At 48.3% G+C, this 19,602-nt stretch overlaps 1 protein-coding gene across 1 annotated transcript; it reads left to right on the plus strand.

Annotated features, from left to right (window-relative positions):
• The first annotated feature begins 3,764 nt into the window (after positions 1 to 3,764).
• LOC103723398 (probable cytochrome c oxidase subunit 5C-1) lies at positions 3,765 to 10,115 on the plus strand. The gene is made up of 2 exons (XM_008814303.3): positions 3,765 to 3,828; positions 9,703 to 10,115. Exon 2 carries the CDS (start codon positions 9,735 to 9,737, stop codon positions 9,927 to 9,929), a length of 195 nt encoding a protein of 64 aa, XP_008812525.1. The 5' UTR covers positions 3,765 to 3,828; positions 9,703 to 9,734; the 3' UTR covers positions 9,930 to 10,115.
• The last annotated feature ends 9,487 nt before the right edge of the window (positions 10,116 to 19,602 follow it).

Below are 19,602 nucleotides of genomic sequence, written 5' to 3' on the forward strand. Positions count from 1 at the left end.
TGGGTGTTGCACCGCCACCCCTTCGCCGGCGGAGAGGCGGGGGCGGAGGCTGGCGGCCTTGGGGCCGCATTGGTCGCCGGCACGGCCATAACCGGCGGCCCCCTGGCTGCCCCTCTGCCCTAGGGCGGCAGCGGCCGGGGACTGTCACCCCGCAGGCCGAGTCCGGTTGGGCTCGGCCCGGGTGGCAGCCGGGCCTGGGCTTGGGTTTCCTGAGTCCGACCCGCGGCCCGTGGGTCCGGCCTAGGGTTTTGTTGTTGTCTTCTTCTTGCCCGATCTTTCTCCTTGTGCCGATGTGCTCCCCTCTGTTCACGAATGGAACAGAGAGGGGAAACATCGAACAGAGGGTTTCTTCCCCTCCCCATTTTCGATCTAAAAAAAAAGAATCACACTTGCCTGCTCCTTACCTTGTCGTGGTCGCTCGGGGCAGCGTGGTGTCACCGGTACACAGTCCCTCCTTCCTCCTCTAGGGCTGCGGGGCACCTTCCACCTCCAGCTCCAGGACCTAGCTCTCTGGTACCGAATATCAGAGGGTTAGAAGCTTAGGAGGGTATATCAAAGATTAGGGTTAGCAGGGCTTAGGTCTATAAAAACTAAGCTTGGGATTTGACCCTAAGGAGAGGTGGCATCCTCTCCTTGCTCAGGGCTTCGGGAGCCACCAGCTACCCCCCCCCCCTCTTCAGGCCAGCTCAAGGCCCAGCTGCCGAGGAGGAGGGAGGTGGCGGGCTCTCGCGTGGTGCATGCCTGTGGGGGTCTCTCGGTTGGCCATCTGTGATCCTGTCTTTTCAGCCCTCAGGGAAGATGGGAGCCTGTTCTTTCTGGGCCTGCTAACCCTTCACCCTGGCCCAATACCCTCAAACTGGGCCCAACAGTGTTGGGCCCAGTCTGTATTGGGCCCGGACATTACATGTCTGGTCCTCTGATAAACTTTGGCAGGAGCTCTCTAATTTATCTTGGTAACAGAGAGAGCAAAGGACTAGACTGATTGATGCTAATAATTAAGGTGCTTTCTTCTGGGAGAGTATTGAGTCCACGCCTTCCCCCATTCTATCATCTTCTTCTCTCTGTTCTCTGGGTATACTCATGTGCGTCTAGTGTGAGTCACCATTGTACCAAAAAAAGATAACATACATGATTCTCACTATCGATGCTGATAACATGGAAGTTCATTCTAAATTTATGAACCTACTCAAAATAGTTTTCTCTAAAAGAAAGTGTTAGAGATAATATTAAATCTCTGCCACAATCATCTCCAACTGATTCTCTAGATCCTCCAACTAATTCTGCAGCCAATACTTCCTTAATTGAAACTAAATCTCTACCACAATCATCTCCAACTGATTCTCCGGATCCTCTGGCTAATTCAGCCAATACTTTCCTAATTGAAGCTGAATCTCTGCCACAATCATCTCCAGCTAATTTAGCCAATACTTTCCTAATTTAAGCTGAATCTCTGCCACAATCATCTCCAACTGATTCTCCGAATCCTCCAGCTTATTCAGCCAATACTTTTCTAATTGAAGCTGAATCTCTGCCACAATCATCTCTAGCTGATTCTGTTGGGAGTATTCTATCCCAGAAAAATTAAAATCTAAAATATTCTACTTCAACAAATAATAGGCAGAAATAGGTTTAAAGAAAATAAATAAAGAAAGTGGAAAAATGAAACCCGAGATGCTGAGGCGCGGTATGTTGGTTACTTTCCTTGAAGTAGATTTCGCCACCTTACAGTGCACTAGGCTTGGATGGCGTTCTACTCCTGAGATACAACAATCTCTCGCAATGTTCCTTCTGCCTTATTGATTTGCACGGATCAAAGAAGCCTTCGAACCTAGAATCAATATGCAGCAAGCCCGTTGATTGAAAGAAAAGTAGTAGAAAGGAAGAATAGGAGTTCTCTGCTTTCGATCATGGCCTCTGGGCGAGGTGCGACCTCGGCTCCCACCCGCTTCCGACTAGCACAGGCGAGATACGACCTCGGCTCTTCGCACTTCGGATGAGTACTCGCGTGAGATGAGACCCACCCGCCTCGAACGAGTACAGGTGCAAAGGGCCTCGGCACCTCGCGTCTTGGAGGCTCGTATCGCAAGGCAAGACCTACCTACCTCGGACGAGCTCAAGCGCAAGGGGCCTTGAAATACATCCTCCACGTGAGGATAAAATCGAGGAAAAGGAGAGTTGAACCCATGACCTCCTCCAAATTAAAACAACATACTAACCAACTAAATCAAACTCCCACCTTAACATACATATAAATATATATGTTTTAAAGTATGAAAACTTTTAATTATTATTTAACCTAAAAAAAAAGTCTAACAGATTCTTCGAATCCTCTAGCTAATTCAGCTAATACTTTCATAATTTAAGCTGAATCTCTGCCACAATCATCTCCAACTGATTCTCCGGATCCTCCAGCTAATTCAACGAATACTTTTCTAATTAAGCTGATCTCAGACGATTACAGATGACAGTTTTGTACAACCTAGGACACTTATCATTATTTTGATTTTACATGTGCAGATGCTTATGCTCGTAGACCGGTGTCTGTATATACATAAAAATCAGACTAGACACATGTATTAGTTTTGTAGGTATAGATGAATTGTGTGCTCTTAAAGTAATATAGTTGCATGCAACATTGAGGACCATGAAGTATGCACCAACATAGAGCAGTCTAGATTATTCACACCAAACTCATGCCTATAAGATTTTGGCTCAGTCCACCAAAATCTGCCTCACATTCTCCTTTTTCTTTAGCTTCTATTGTAAAAAAATACATCATCCAATAATAAAACAAAATGTGGGTACGAGGAATGAAGCAGATTTAAGCAAATGATAAAATGGACTAGTTGTTGCATAAGTCCAAATGGAGAAGGCTCCACAGTTCAACCTTAAAACATCTATCCCTAGGGCCAAATATGAATAAATCTTATTATTATTTCTTTAAAATTTGATGATAAGAGTGGTTATGCTTAACCATTTAACTCATTTAATTTATTTCAATATGTTGTCAATCGAACTATTTCATCTGTATGATAAAATTGTCAAATTTGGATATGGATTTTTGACTTGTTTAATGGATATGTTAGATTTGGGCTGATAAATTTTCGATCTTTTAGGTATCTGATCCATACCTTATTCGATCGGATTTTATTATATTTTTATAAAAAAAATATGACACTCTTACTATCATTTATAAATATTAAAAAAAATCGGCCACGATGGTTGAATGGATCCAAAGACGGAGACACATAGCTGAGGACCAGCTGTTGGTCCATGAGATTTGCAGATTTATGGAGGAATGCGATTCCCACCAGGCTTCACACGTGTACAGAAATGCCAACGGAACTGCCGACTGGATGACTTTCTATGCGGCCCACCATTGTGATGGTTTTGTTTGGGTAGACAATGGATTTGTGCTAGGGCTTCTACGTAGTAATCTATTTTGTAATTTTGTTGGCCGCATTCACACCCGTAATGTGAGAGCGGCCGTTGTACCAAAAAAATAATAATAATAATTTAAAAAAAAGCAAATGGATGACCCTTTCAGGCGCGCACACGCCCATTTGTTACGGTGCAATCCCACCGCTCGGCAAAACACGCCGGATTTTCCCATCGTCCTCACACAGAGACACACGGATCAACGGCCATGATCCATTCTCGTTCAAGTTCGCAGAGCCCCATTTCATTATTTCAGAAATAGTCGGGGGCTTCATGGTAAAAATGATATAGAATAAAAGGACCGAAGGAAGCATCCAATTGGGCTTGGCCGCAAACGAGTCGCAGGTGAAAGAGAGGGGCTCTCGAGTTCTCCGCGCTTCCGGATCCAAGGTCTTTTTTTTTCCCTTATTTTTTAGCAATTTCTTTCTGGGTGGCTGCTTGGATCTGTGATGGTTTTCCAATTTATTCGGTGGAGTTTGGACGGGTTTGATTCATCTTTGCTCGTTTTGTGATCCCCGCACTTTATCTTTGTTGTTATATAAGTGCAAGATTTTTCCTTTTGGATGATTTCGTCTCGCCTTTTTGATCTATTTCTTTTTTTTATATAAATTTCATTTCCATTTTCCAAGAAAGATGCTGTTGATCTTATTTTTGTTGCTCTTTGTTTGAATTCTTTGGTTTCTGGTAAATGAAGCTAGGGCTGACAAGTTTACTGGATATATAGCGAATTTTTTTTTGTGTCTTCTAGATTACTATCTGTTTGTTGATCTGATTGATGGGTATGGTCTGGATGCGCTGAAAAGAGAGGAAAGCTTTATTTGGATTAAAGATTTGTTTGTTACCTGTTATCAGACAACATAGCACTTGGGCAGATATTGAGGTGATATTTCGAAAAAGAGACGGTCACATCTGCTTAGATCAAATGTTAAAATCGTTATCCCCAAGAATGGACTTGTTCCATCGTGTATATCCCACAAATCCATCTCCTATTTGATGAAATTGAGCTCAGGTTTTGCTATTTATTATCTTAAGGTCATGGCAACACCGATTGCTTATTTTTGAAACTTCCATCTTTACCTGGGCATTGGTACAATATAAATGAATAGTCTTAGGTTCATTCTTTCTCTTCCAATATATGCCAAAGATCTGTCCCACTGAAATCCATAACTCTAATCAGCCAAGATTTCTTTGTCTTGAAGTTCTGGTTAACCTGCAGGCTCCTTCTTTAGCAACACCACCTCAATCACCCTCTTCTTTATCACAAGACAGTTTTACGTTTGCAAGCATTATTATCATACCTCTACATTGATGGTTTTGAGCTGTGTTTATGTTGATGGTTTTGAGACAATTTTACGTTTGCAAGCATTGGTATCACTCTCTAGGCAATCCATTTTAATGGTTCAATTAATTTCGGGAAATTTAAAGAGTTGTTCTTGTATGAAGCAGGTTTAGAAGTCTTAGGAAGTTGATTATGCCGTATTATTGTTGAATGGCCCACTGCCACATACATTTTGACTGCATGCTATTTCTTGGTTTTTAGGAGAAGTATGCCATTTGGATAGATATGCCATGTATATGAATTTACTATTGTGGTGTGCTACCAAGATACGGATGAAGACATTGCTTGACCATGAGATCGCCTGAGCATTTCCAAATTTGTAACCTTGCATACCTGGAAGAAAATTTGATCATCATATCTCCTCTTTGGTTTCATGACATCGCCTAATTTCATACAATTTGTTGAGGCTGGCAAATCATCAACTGTTCTAGGGCACTAAGGGGTAATTTCGTTTACATGTCCTATTGTCAAAATATCAAACTTTGGGGAAGTGATGGTTATACCATTGAATTTATGATATGAATGTGTTATTGGTTAATAAATTTTGATTTCATTGTGTAACAATAGGTAATGCTTTTGAATGTCAAATAAATAGTGGAAAATGTGAACATTGATAAAGGTTGCAATTCTGGAGCATTTTGGTGGTTTCCTGGCAGTTTTCTGAATTATTATGGAAATATCTTGACATGATTCTTTTGTTTCATGTTAGGCATAGAGTCAGATCAAAGAAATAAAAACTGCCCATCAATAGGGAGTTCTTTTGAGTATATTTATAAGCAAATATGACATGGTAGCCCTTTCGTGCATAATTTATTCCTGAAATTATACTCCTAGGGAGGGAATGATTGGGAGTTCTCTAGTAGTGATAGTTTACTAGAATTGTTACTGAGTTTCTCTATAATTTTTTTCGAAGAGATAGTTATCTAGTATGAAGGCTTAGTGATCAACCTTTGTTTTTGCACCTGCTGTGCATTTTTATGATTAATTTCCTGAATATAGGATGGGTTTTGTTGTAGTACTTTGCAAAAGGATGATTAAAGCCTCAAGTTCTTATTCTCGTAGTTATAAATGGGAGGCTGTGAATTTCCTTCAAGCCTTTAGAGTACAGAATGCATGCATTCTTAAACAGTCAAGGATTTGTTGTAATGTGGAGCCATGGGAACTCCAACGACTAGAGGGAGAAGCTTGGATAGTGTAAAAGTTTTATTGAAATGGGAATGCATTAAGTTTCCTTCCTGTTTTTCTCTGTAACGGGTTTGTTTTAGTTTACTTCCTCAATATATGTTATATAATCATCTGCTTGGCTATATCCAACTATTTCCAATTTTAAGGCTTATATATGTCCAGAATTCATCTTCTGGTACATCCTCTGATGGCATACTTGGATTGAGAGTATAAAGAGTGCATTATCATTTATAGGACAAGCTGAAGATTACGGTGTGTGAATTTGTAAGAAAGCATTGTCATTTGTGGTTTAGAATTACTTGGAAATGATTCAAGATAACAGCCAGAGGTGATATATGACATCTTCCATTTCAGATAGGAGCATAACTAATCTGAAGACTTTTTCCTGTCAATCTGCAATACAGCTAGTTTCGGTATGTTTACAGATATAGCCTCGAAGGTGTCATCGCCTCATCATTTATGATGTTTTCTAAGAAGTTAGAATATGTTTCTAATCGAATATGTTGGATGCTCACTGGTTTGAATGTGTTCCTTATTAATTGAAGCCACCAATTTTTAACCAATTTTGAGTTAGCCACTATTGTTCTAGATACAAGAATGAACCTTCCATTCTCCTCGTCCCATCATTAACTCTATGCTGCCGCATTGGTTGATAAAACATTTGTCTGAAATTTAGTTTGCAGTAGTCTGGATCTGGTATATTCTCCCTTAATGGCAATTCATATTTTAGTTTAACCAACCATGTTAAAGGTGCCATTATTTTCTCATAAGAGGTAGAACCTTCACATGGCATTCTTGTAATGAGGAAGGTGTTGTTAGATGATGTTGCTTGAATTGCTTCTTAGAAGCTTAAAACTGTCTTTCTTCATGTTCTACCACAGCATCTAATAAATGAATCCATAGTGGAATATAGTATTTGTCGGCTGATGGAACATGGTAAACAAATTATTTCTCCATAGGAACAAGGATGCTTCTTGTGAGAATGGTCCTTCTTGTTTTTTTCTCTTTTTTGTGAAAGGTATAAATGTGATATAAAGGTTAGAATGCTATTGATAGATATGTTTTTGAAGGAGGAGAGAAGACATTACATTTAAGTGTTTGGGTGCTGGGGATCTTATTGGTCCGATAAGGTATTCCCAGCTGGTTTGTCTCTTGAAAAATACGATGGGAAAGCTCTGGCCGACCATGGTCAATGCTAAGGCTGTGGGTTTGCGGGTCAGCAATCTCCTCCGTCCTGATGAGGCAAAGTGGGACTCCAGCCGAATCGGCCATCTATTTGGAGAGCACCTTGCAAAGAGAGTGCAGTCGCTGACGGTTCCTAAGTGTGCTGGCCCGAACATGAGGATTTGGAGTGCGTCCTGTAGTCCCAGAGTCAGATTAAGGGACATCTACGACCTTTTTCAGAGTGAGCAGCAATAAAGGCAAGATTACGCTTGGATTTGGAGGATTGGTCTTCACCCAAGAATTGCCTTGTTCTTTTGGAAGGTGATCTGGGGTCGGCTACCGACGAGGTTTGTCCTGAGTGGGCGCAGGATGAGCATCCTACCATTCTGCCCGGGGTGTGAGGTGGAGGAAACAATGGACTATGTTTTGTTTCAGTGTGATCGAGCTTTGAGGGTGTGGAGGCTTGTTGAGATTCCGCCGGACGCCCTGTGCCAATCCGACTCTTTCACCCACGCGATTAGGAGGTGGGTTGGCACACCTCAGACCTAGTATATGGCCATCACGACAATTTATACTGCTTACCATATTTGGCTGGTCAGGAATGTTTGATTTTTGGAGAGAGCAGTCCTACACCAAGGCTTGTGATAAAGAGGGCCCGAGTGCAGGCTGCAAAGATCACCTATGCGGGTCTATTAGATAGGTCGTTGATAGCTCAGGACACTTGGGACTCTATCTCTACTATTATAGCGTCTCGGACGGTGTACATCACCTGGGAGCCCCCACCCTCGAACTTTCTCAAGGTCAACTTCAATGGATATGTTTTGGATGGTGGCAGGAGAGGTTGTGCAGGTCTCGTGGTCAGAGGCCCGGACTCTAGAGTGGTGGCAGCCGAAGGGTGTCTGATCTTCGATATTTCATTTCATGGGGCGGAGCTGAGGACAGCTTGGGCTGGTTTGTGTCATGCTTGGCGGGTGTTGCTGGCTAACGCAATCCTGCTCAAAAGTGACTCGGCTCAGTGATCGGATGGATCCAAAGGAGTACTGGCGACATAGGTGGCTGCCACCTCTTACTCGGGGACATCTGGGGCACGACAAGCGGTGACATCACCTTCTGGGCCAAGCATGTCTATAGGGAGGCTAATAGAGCTGCAGACTGGGTGGCTTCTTTTGTGGCTAATCATTTCGGGAGGTTCTCTGAACTGGCGAAGGGGAGCTACCTAGAGCGCTTCGTGACTTGTTATATTTTGACTTTTTTTGATGTATTCATACTAGGTTGGAGCTACCTAGTGGCTTGGAGATATAGATTGTCGGCAACACAACTTCTCCTTAGTTTTCAAGAATAAAGAATCAGTTTTGAAAGGCGATTTATTTTATTTCTAAAAATTAGGAATTGGTTATGTCAACATGAAGCTAATCGTCTTAAACCGCTTCCCTTTCGTCCCCTTTCCATCGCAACTTTTAGAAGAGAGCCCTTCCAGGAAGATCTTATTCAAATCGATCTTACCCCCTTTCCTTCTTACTTTCTTTTAGAAGATATGTGCTTCCGTAGGAAAAGAAAAAGGGTGTTTTCAGGATATGGGAAAATGGATGGGTTTTCTTGGTAACGTCCATCCATGCTTTCGGATGGATGCAATGAAAGATGCGACTTTTGGGAAATTATTTGGATGTTGAACTGTTTCATTGAGGATACAATAGTCTGCTTGGTTTGGCTTCATCAATAACAGTGTTTTTTTTATGTATTTGTATAGAATTAGCAATAAATAGGGTGAGATCCTTACGCTGTTGAAGAAGATCAAGCTAGGAAGGAAGGAAAAGTAGGAAGGAAAGTGGTAGTTTTGCATTTACATATGTAGTTTTAGCCATTTCATTCCTCATTATAAATCTCTAGAAGGTCCACTTCTTGTTCCTAGAGGTAGGAGTTATCCTAGTCTTTTTTATTTTTTAGCCCTTGTTGAATTAAACTTTGACTTATAGAACCCTTAGTGATTTAAAGTGGGTGAATAGACAGTTTGGCTTCTTTCCTCAAATCATTCTCAATTTGAGGTATAATATCATTTTTTCTTTTAATAGGAGGGACACCTCGCTACTCGTGCTTTCTTCCATGAAGCCCCAAGCATTTAAATATTAAAATAGGATGGATCATAAGGTTTGGTTCCACTATCATCCAAAGTATGGGCAATAATAGCTTATAGTGGCCATTTTTATCTTCTGGTCTCAATGATCTCCCAAATGCAAACTACAGGGTGCACCATCCAGTGACATCACTTCTAATAGCTCTTTTGCACTTGTACAATCTTTTGGGAGTTCAAGATGACCACCCTCTGATGGCTATTTTGTTTTAAATACATTTTCATATATATATTCAGGTTTGTCAAATAGCCCAGATGGTGCACTTCGCCAGTGAACAAAACATTTATGATGAATATCAATTGTAACTCATGGCGTCTTGAGTTTTATGACAGTCATTTTAAGTAGCATTCAAAGCTGACATTATAGTGGGTGTCAAATGTAACTTTGAACCAAAGGATCTTTTTATTCCTATGCTTTCACTCACAATATCTGGTGCATGTTTGATAGGTTTCATCTCATTTAGGTACAGAAGGAAACAAATGGCTGCCCACAAGATCGCACATGCCACCCTGAAAGGACCGAATGTGGTCAAGGAGATCTGCATCGGAATCACACTGGGCATTCTCGCTGGTAGTGTGTGGAAGATGCATCACTGGAACGAGCAGAAGAAGACCAGAGCCTTCTATGATATGCTCGAGAAGGGCGAGATCAGTGTTATCGCCGCCGAGGAATAGCTTACAGATGTCTTTCATGCTGTGAAGGATGTGTAGTTCGACAACATTTCTCTCCAGCATGGAGCAGAATCATATAAATTGTTTTGCTTTCTGGTTGGACCATCGAACAAATTCAGATCATGGATCTCGAGAAACTTTGCGTACTCTTTGCATTGAAATGGAATGATTATTGAATTTTTTTATTAACCAATCTCCCATCTTTAGTCATTGAACATGTTGCTATGAAATTTGGGGGGGGGGGGGACTGGGTACTCAACAACTGATAGGGGGATTATAGGTTTAAAACCAGCACACATTCTATTTGTGCCTCTATTATGCAAACCTAAATGGGTCTTGCCATTTATGTATGACTGCTGTCATGCAGAGTGGAAGAGTCTAACAGGTTTATGGAATTGGAGGCGTTCATGTGGCTGCCGTAGATCTTGGTATCATTCCATGATTTGTGCTTTCCGAGCAGCTTTTCAAGTAGTGTGTCATCATCGTTCAGAGATATTCGGGCCATTATTTGTGGCGAGGTGCCTTTTGGGCTAAGCCCATGCATGGAGAGACTAACAGGGCTGTAGATTGGATGGTATATCTTGAGATCTATTATTATTATGTATCCATACCCATATGAATTATTAAAAAAAATCAAGATTATTCTCCTGGTCAAACCCGAGCATGCGGTTAGAATGCATTAATATCAGAGTTTAACTGATGACAGGACATAACTCATCATGGTGATTATATGGGACCCTTTTATGTTTTTTTTTTCTCTTTTTGATTTGAGAGAAACCCTTTTATCAAATTGGTGGCTATATTATTTTTGCCTTGTGGAATTTTGTCGTCAATCTCCTCAAAAGGCTTGCAGATCATTGTAACTTGAATAAAATGGCATTGTTGCTGGAAATTGGACCCGGGGGCCGCCACGGAGCCAGGGGAGGAGGAGCTCCGCCGCAGGGAGGGCGGACAGCGGTGCGCCGGCCGGCTGCGTCCTCCTGGAGGGTGAGCGAGTGAGGGAGAGTGCGTCCTGTCCTGTCCTGCAAAAAAGCCGGTGGCCGGGCTCCCCGGCGCCGGCCCTCCGATGCTTAAGTCAGAGGGGGCAAATATGTGGAGAGAGCAAGGAAGAGATATGTGGAGAAGATGAAGAGAATATTGTGCTCAATTGTGTCTGTGCTGTTTACTTGTGTTCTGGTCCCCCCTTCTTTCCTCCCAGGCTCCCTTTTATAGAAGGATTTTATGTTGCCCGAGAGGTGACAGGGAGTTTGTTCTCTTTTGTAATAATTGGGCACGATTTGGCCCATTAATGGCGTAGTGGAAAATAAGGCCGAATCAGACTGGAACCAGGGAGTTGTCACGGTCGATCGGACCTGTTGGAGTGGTTGAACCGCCGGCCGTGGTAGGCCCGGGGTCCATGGATGGTAAGTGCATTTATTACCGAGTGAACCGGCGGTCAGGAAGAGCCATACGCTTTGATGGTTCAGTGATCCGGAGATCGTCTTGAGCCGTGTTCATTAAATGACTGAATGCATCGGAGACTTGAGGGGGTCTCATGCATTAATGGCAGGTCGTGCCAAATACCTGCGGAGATCTTATGCCTTGATGGCTTGGAGATAGCGGCAGGTTGTAGTGGAGTTGTCAGGTCCCTCAGGGGGTTAGGCAGGAGTTGAACATTTGGTCAAGGCAATCGGCTCGGCAGGGGTGCCGAGCCGAGCTGGTCGCCCAATGGGGCGCCCTGTGGCGGGGTCGCTTCTAATGCTTCTGGTCGGCGCCCTTTGGTCGAGCGCCTTCTAGCCGAGCGCCTTTATTTCGCGCTCTTTCCTCTCTGGTCAGCGCCTTCTAATCGAGCGCTTTTCTGGTCGGCGTCCTCTGGTCGGCTCTTTCTAGCCGAGCATCCCTACTTGGTTGTGTTGGTTGGTCCGAGCGCCTCTTGGCGCTCCCTCTGGTCGGCACTCTTTGGCTGAGCGCCTTTCCGGTCGGCGCTTCTTGGCCGAGCGCCTCCGTGGCGGTATGACTTGGGGTTTTTCCCCCAACACTACCCCCTGACTTCCGAGTTCCAGTTGGCTACCAGCTGGAGCGCGGGAAGTAGCTTTAGTTGGGCCGTTACGAATTCCGAAAATTTTAATTTATTGCGCATTTTGAATTATCGGACGCTTCGAGATGCCTTTAATAGGCAGCGTCTCTTCTTTCCCGAAAATCCTCATTATTGGGACACCTTTTGCGAGGCGTCCCCGCGCCGTGGGCTCATGATGGGGCCACACGATCCGATGGGGCGCTTCGGCGTTCGAAGCGTTAGCCCTAATTAAATGCGTCGTTCTGTCTTTTGGACCGACACGTGTGGTCATCTCAACGGGGTGCGGCTTTTCTTTTGCCGATCGGGGCCGTTGGGGAGGTTTATATAAACTCTCCCCTGGCCCCCCGTCCCCTTCCTATTGCCTTCTGCTTCCAGCTTTTCTTCCCCCAGCCTTTCACAGTCCGAAGTTCTTTTCTCCGGCATCTTCCTCAGGTCCCCCTTTTTCTTTTTAATCTCTCTCTCTCAATGGGTTCTCTTCCCAGTGAGGTTGTATCTACCATGAGCGTCCTGGAGGTCGAAATGACCGAAGAGTGGTTTTTCCCTCTTCACGGGTTCCGTTTGGAACCCGCCAGGCGTGGGGATCGGGTAACCGATCCTCCGGTAGGCCGGATTGGAGTGTACCTAGAGTCACTCTGGGCCGGTCTCCGATTTCCTCTTCACGGCTTCGTGAATGAGTTGCTGATGGTATGCCGGCTGGTTCCGGCGCAACTCGCTCCGAATCTCTGGAGGACAGTGATCGGTTTCCTGTCACTGTGCTTACTGCACGGGATTCCGACCTCTGTCAACGTTTTCCGGCGACTTTTTATTTTTAAGTCGAATCCGGGAGACGGTGAGTGGCTCTACATCGCCCTTCGGGCGGGTCGGCCACTCTTTCATGGTGCCCCCTCGTCCATTCATGACTGGAAGAAGAAATTCTTCTTCCTAGGTTCTGAACGGTCCTGGGGGTTTGACCCCAGGTGGGGGCCGGCCCAGCTCAGGTCCATCAACAAACCCCCCAGCTTTCTCCACGTGAGCAGGGGATCATCGACACCATCCGCGGCCTCGGGGACGGCATTTTGCTGAACGGCCTCATATGTGAGGACGCTCTGGTGAACGTGGGCCTGAGCTCGGCACGTCCCCACGGTAAGGATAGTTACAGTCTCTTTTTATTTCCTTACTGTTCTAATGTTCTAATCCTGTTCGCCTTTGCAGATATCGCAAAGATGGTGACTAAAAGCGAAGTCCTCTATGCTCGCTTCCAGAAGAGGGCAGCCGAGCTCTCGGGCGAGCCCGCCGAGCCGAGGAAGAAGCAGAAGGTCTCGGCGACCTCAGCGACCCCGGCGACAGCAGTGGCCGAGGCGGGTCCTTCTCGCCCCGCACATTCCGAGGCGGGGCCTTCTCGCCCCGCGCATCCCGATGCTGGTCAGAGGGAGGGCACGGATTCCAGGGGCTCGGGCTCCCGGGGAGCTTCAGCAGTGCTCCCATGCCCGGTGCCCCTGGCATAAGTTCCTGGTCGGCAGGACGCTCCAGCTGCCGACCAAGGGAGGAGTCCTGCGGGTCCCGTGCTTGCGCGCCCCGCCTTAGTCGTGCGGCAGTCGGATCGGCCGCTTGTCCGACCCCAGCCCCCTAGCTCCGAGCCGGGGAGCAGTCAGGGAGCCTCGGGGTCGGCTCCGCCGAGGCCAGCCGATGCTGGCCTTCCAGGCCCATCAGGCTCGGGGGAGCGAGTGCCTCTTGCACTCACCTGGTCGGTATTCGAGGGCGATTCAGCCCTCCAAAACCCTCGAGTGGCGCGCGAAGTATTTCGGGTCGCGCTGCTCCCGGCCGACCGGGCCACGATACAGTCCATGAGCTACAATGCCTTCATGGACGCTACCCGCTGCAACGCCGTCCGGGTAAGTAAAATTTTTCATCTGTGTAATTTGTAAAAAAATTTTACTCGCAGCGCCTTATGTTTTTCTTTTCGTCTCTTTTACAGCACTTGTATGAGACGGAAATGCTGATGCACATAGCCCAAGACTACCGGGAGCGGGCCCGGAGGTGCCAGCGCGGTTACGAGGAGGCCCAGGCGAGGTACCTGGCTGCCGAGGCGAGGTACCAGGCCTCCGAGGCCGAACGTCAGGTGCTCCAAGAGAGAATTGGAGCATCCGAGGAAAGAATTCGAGCTCTGACCGCTGAGCTCGATGAAGAGAAGGGCGCGCACACATTAACAAGGTCCGAAGTGCGCGCCGCTGAGGCTCGTTTGGCCGCAGCCGAGCTGGCGTCGGCCTCCCGCGAGCAGGAGATAGGGAATGCCCGCCTCCGACACTTAGAGCTCGAGCGGAAAATAAAAACCCTCGAGCAGAAGGCCGCATACCACGAGGCTCGGGAGCTCGAGGCTCGGGAGCAAGCCCAGAACGCGGTGAGGCTCTTCCGCGAGTCGGAGGAGTTTCACGACCTCCTAGCAGAGGAGGGCGTGAACGGGCTAATTCAGGGCTTCCGGGACTTCCGCAACCAACTGCGGCGGCTTCTCCCGGATTTCGATGTAAACCTGCTCCAACCGGGAGCAGGGGTCGAGAGGCCGGAGGCGGAGGCAGAAACTCCGGAGGCCGACCAGGGAGGTCCGGCCGAGGAGACCGAAGCCGCCCCTGAGGCTACTCCCATTGTTGTCGAGGCTACTGAAGCCCCGACTGCTGAGCCTACCGCTCCCGATACTGCCGAAGCCGAAGTGGTCGAGCTCGAGCCTTGATGTAATTTTTGTTATTTTGTAAAGTCGGGATGGCCCCCCATACTTGTAAGGGCCGAACCCGAATTTTTGTACTCAGCCTATGGGCTTTTTGAAATGAATATACTTTTTTGGAAACTCGTCTGTTGTAGTCCAAGTTCCTCTGCTCGGATCCATTTTAGGTTCCAAGGATATGGGCTCTAGGGCCTCAGCTTTACCCGCCACAGGGTTTGGTTTTAGGTTTGGCTTGCCGAGCTCCATTGCTCGGTTCTTCGACCAGTGGTATAGCGACGCTTATGCTTATACCAAGGGGATTCGGGCTCGAAGAATTTTTCCGAGCCTAGTCCAGAATTCGACCAAGCCCTGGGGCGGCCGCTAGGACAGATTTTTTAGCGTAGTGAACTTCGAATCCGAGCCTCGGGTTGCCGGGGCGAACCGGATTCTTTTCCAACGAATGGGTCGAATGCTCATCAGCTCGTGACGGGGATTCAACAGACTGTTTATACCAAGTTTGTTGGTATCGTGAGTGTTTCACGCCGAGGCGACTAAAACATTCTGCTCGGAGTCCACTCTTTGAGGACGTCGGCAGAGAAATCCAAAACAGATAAGATAATGTAGAAACGTTAAGTAAATGGGTACCTTGTACCGTGTGCGTCCTTGCGTCGGGGCGACTGAAGACGCTCCTCTGCTCAGGGTCCGTTCTTTGAGGACGTCGGCGGAGATCCAAGAATAGATAAGATAATGTAAAAATATTAAATAAATGGGTACCTTGTACCGTGTGCGTCCTTGCGCCGAGGCGACTGAAGACGCTTCCTCTGCTCGGGGCCCGCTCTTTAAGGACGTCGGCAGAGATCCAAGAATAGATAAGATAATGTAAAAACATTAAATAAATGGGTACCTTGTACCGTGTGCGTCCTTGCGCCGAGGCGACTGAAGACGCTTCCTCTGCTCGGGGTCCGCTCTTTAAGGATGTCGGCAGAGATCCAAGAATAGATAAGATAATGTAAAAACATTAAATAAATGGGTACCTTGTACCGTGTGCGTCCTTGCGCCGAGGCGACTGAAGATGCTTCCTCTTGTACCGTGTGCGTCCTTGCGCCGAGGCGACTGAAGACGCTTCCTCTGCACGGGGTCCGCTCTTTAAGGACATCGGCAGAGAAATCCGGTGATGGAGAACGAGCCGAGCTTGTTGGTTGAAGCCGGTGGAGAACGAGCCGAGCTCGTTGGTTGAAGCCGGTGGAGAACGAGCCGAGCTCGTTTTGGTCAGTAAAGACCGCATCCCAACGTATCGGGGCATCCCGAAGAATCGGGGCATCTCGACGTCTCGAGGCATCCCGGCCGAGGTCGGGGTAGGAGAACGAGCCGAGCTCGTTGGCCGATGGAGCACGAGCCGAGCTCGTCGGTGGAAGTCGATGGAGGACGAGCCGAGCTCGTCGGTCACTTAAGACCGTATCTCGACGTCTCGAGCCATCCCGACGGATCGGGGCATCCCGACGTCTCGGGGCATCCTGACCGTGGTCAGGGTAGGAGAACGAGCCGAGCTCGTTGGCCGATGGAGCACGAGCCGAGCTCGTCGGTGGAAGTCGATGGAGAACGAGCCGAGCTCGTCGGTCACTTAAGACCGTATCTCAACGTCTCGAGCCATCCCGACGGATCGGGGCATCCCGACGTCTCGGGGCATCCTGACCGTGGTCAGGGTAGGAGAACGAGCCGAGCTCGTTGGCCGATGGAGCACGAGCCGAGCTCGTCGGTGGAAGTCGATGGAGAACGAGCCGAGCTCGTCTGGTCAGAGAGGACCGCAACTCATATCTCGACGTCTCGAGCATCCCTATAGCCGGGGCATCCCGACGTCTCGGGGCATCCCGACGTCTCGGGGCATCCTGACCGTGGTCAGGGTAGGAGAACGAGCCGAGCTCGTTGGCCGATTGAGCACGAGCCGAGCTCGTCGGTGGAAGTCGATGGAGGACGAGCCGAGCTCGTCGGTCACTTAAGACCGTATCTCGACGTCTCGAGCCATCCCGACGGATCGGGGCATCCCGTTGTGGCAGGGCATCCCAATATATTGGGGCATCCTGACGTCTCAGGGCATCCCGACGGATCGGGGCATCCCGACGTCTCGGAGCATCCTGACCGTGGTCAGGGTAGGAGAACGAGCCGAGCTCGTTGGCCGATGGAGCACGAGCCGAGCTCGTCGGTGGAAGTCGATGGAGGACGAGCCGAGCTCGTCGGTCACTTAAGACCGTATCTCGACGTCTCGAGCCATCCCAACGGATCGGGGCATCCCGTTGTGACAGGGCATCCTGACCGTGGTCAGGGTAGGAGAACGAGCCGAGCTCGTTGGCCGATGGAGAGCGTATCACGAACTCACGAACATCTTCAGGGAATCCTCGTAAGTCCCCCATCATCCCGAGACATCGGGGCATCCCAACCGTGGTCAGGGGAGGAGAAATAAACCTGGGATCATGAGATAACCAGAAAAATCGGTGAGCTTGGAATGAGTATGCAGACCATAAGTTTATTATGGAATGAAATTCATAGAACGAGATTCAATAGTTGAATAATGAGGGACCCCTTGGGGTTCTACTGGTGGTACACGCGGAGATTTTCAGAGCTCCAGCTCCGCGGAATAGGAGTCCCATCTAGAGACTCCAATTTATAAGTTCCGGGTCGGCAGATGCGCGTGACTCGGTATGGTCCTTCCCAGTTCGGGGCCAGCTTCCCTTGCTCAGTTGGTCGGAAGGCTTCAGCTCTTCGGAGGACAAGGTCCCCTGGTCTGAAAAATTTGACTTTGACCCTGGCGTTGTAGTACTGAGCTGTCTTTTGCTGGTACCTCGCCATACGAACTCGGGCGGCCTCCCTCGTCTCCTCGACTAGGTCAAGGTTGCTTCTGAGCTGCAAAGAGTTGGAGCTGGCGTCGTGATGCTCGACCCTTGGAGAAGGAATCCCAATCTCCAGTGGGATGACAGCCTCCGTCCCGTATGTCAGGTTGAAGGGAGTCTCGCCGGTGGGGACGCGGAACGTGGTCCGGTAAGCCCACAGGACATTGTATAGGTCTTCGACCCATTGTCCTTTGGATTTGTCGAGCCTGGCTTTGAGACCCTGCAAAATAGTACGGTTTGTTACCTCGGTTTCTCCGTTTGTCTGAGGGTGCGCAACCGAGGTGAAGCGGTGGTCAATGCCAAGCTCGGAGCAGAATTCTCTGAAGTGAATGTTGTCAAACTGGCGACCGTTGTCAGAGATGAGGATGCGGGGAAGCCCGAATCTGCAGATTATGGACTTCCAAACAAAATCCCGCATCTTCTGCTCGGTGATCCGGGCAAGGGGCTCGGCTTCCACCCATTTTGTGAAATAGTCGATGGAGACGACCAGGAACTTCCTTTGCCCAGTGGCCAGTGGAAATGGCCCTAGGATGTCAATTCCCCACTGGGCGAAAGGCCAAGGGGAGCTGATTAAAGTTAAGGGAGCCGAGGGCCGGCGTTGGACATTGGCGTTCCTCAGGCACCGGTCACATCTTTGGACAAAGTCCATAGCATCCTTCTGGAGTGTCGGCCAATAATATCCTTGGCGCAGAATTTTGTGGGCCAATGCTCGCCCTCCCAGATGATTTCCACAAATCCCTTCATGGACCTCGCGCATGGCGTAATCAGCCTCCGTTGGGCGAAGGCATCTGAGGAGGGGAGATGTGAAAGATCTCCGATAGAGCTTTCCCTCGTATAGTATGTACCGGGTGGCGGAGCGCTTTATTCGGCGAGCTTCTTGTTCATCAGTGGGAAGGACTTCATCTTGCAGATAGCTGATGAACTCGTCCATCCAGCTCGGCTCGAACTCAGTGCAGAGGGTCTGCTCTAGCTCGTCTGTACTGGTCTTTTGGAGGTACTCCAGTACTGCCTCCTTGGGAAGCTCGCTCATGCGAGAGGACGCCAGCTTTGATAGCTGGTCGGCCCTGAAATTCTCCGACCTGATAACATGTTGAATGTGAAAAGAGTCCAGGGTCGAGGCGAGATTCCGTACCTTCTGAAGATACTTCTGCATGGTAGGGTCTCTGGCTTCAAAGTCGCCCATAATTTGGTTGACGACGAGCTGAGAATCACTGAAGGCCTTCAAGTCCTTTACTCCTAGCTCTTTGGCTAGCTTGAGCCCGGCGACAAGCGCTTCGTACTCCGCCATATTATTGGAAGCAGGAAACTCGAGGCGCAAGGCTTGCTTAGCGACCACCCCCTCCGGGCTGGTGAGGATAAGTCCCGCTCCGCTACCCCCCGAGTTTGAAGAGCCATCGACATGCAGAGTCCATGTCAAACTCGGGGTCAGAACCGTTGGTGGCTCAGGTTCGGGCTCGGCCTCGTCCGGTATGGTGCACTCGACTATAAAGTCTGCGAGCGCTTGTGCTTTGATCGCCGGTCTGGGTCGGTACTCGAGGTCGAATTCCCCGAGCTTGACGGCCCATTTAATGATCCGGCCCGCACGGTCTGATCTTTGCAGGATTTGCTTGACCGGCTGGTCGGTCAATACAGCCACTGTATGAGCTTGGAAGTAGGGTCGGAGCCTCCGAGCTGAGATGACCAGAGCATAGACAGTCTTCTCCAGCTTGGAGTATCGGGTCTCGGCGTCCCTCAAGACCCGGCTGGTGTAATATGCTGGCTTTTGAAGTTTACCCTCCTCTCGGACCAGGACCGAGCTTACTGCTACAGGGGAGACGGCTAGATATAGATAAAGCAGCTCTCCCTGTTGAGGCTTTGTGAGCAGGGGAGGGGAAGCCAGTAGATGCTTGAGCTCCTCAAAAGATTGCTGGCACTCGTCCAACCACAAAAAGTTCTTCGGCTTCTTGAGGGCTGTAACGAATGGAAGACAGCGCTCGGCCGAGCGGGAGATGAATCTCCCAAGGGCTGCCACTCGGCCTGTGAGCCGTTGTACCTCCTTGACCGTCCTGGGAGGCGTCATCT

This window comes from Phoenix dactylifera, chromosome 1 (assembly GCF_009389715.1).
Source record: "Phoenix dactylifera cultivar Barhee BC4 chromosome 1, palm_55x_up_171113_PBpolish2nd_filt_p, whole genome shotgun sequence".
Taxonomy (NCBI): domain Eukaryota; kingdom Viridiplantae; phylum Streptophyta; class Magnoliopsida; order Arecales; family Arecaceae; genus Phoenix; species Phoenix dactylifera.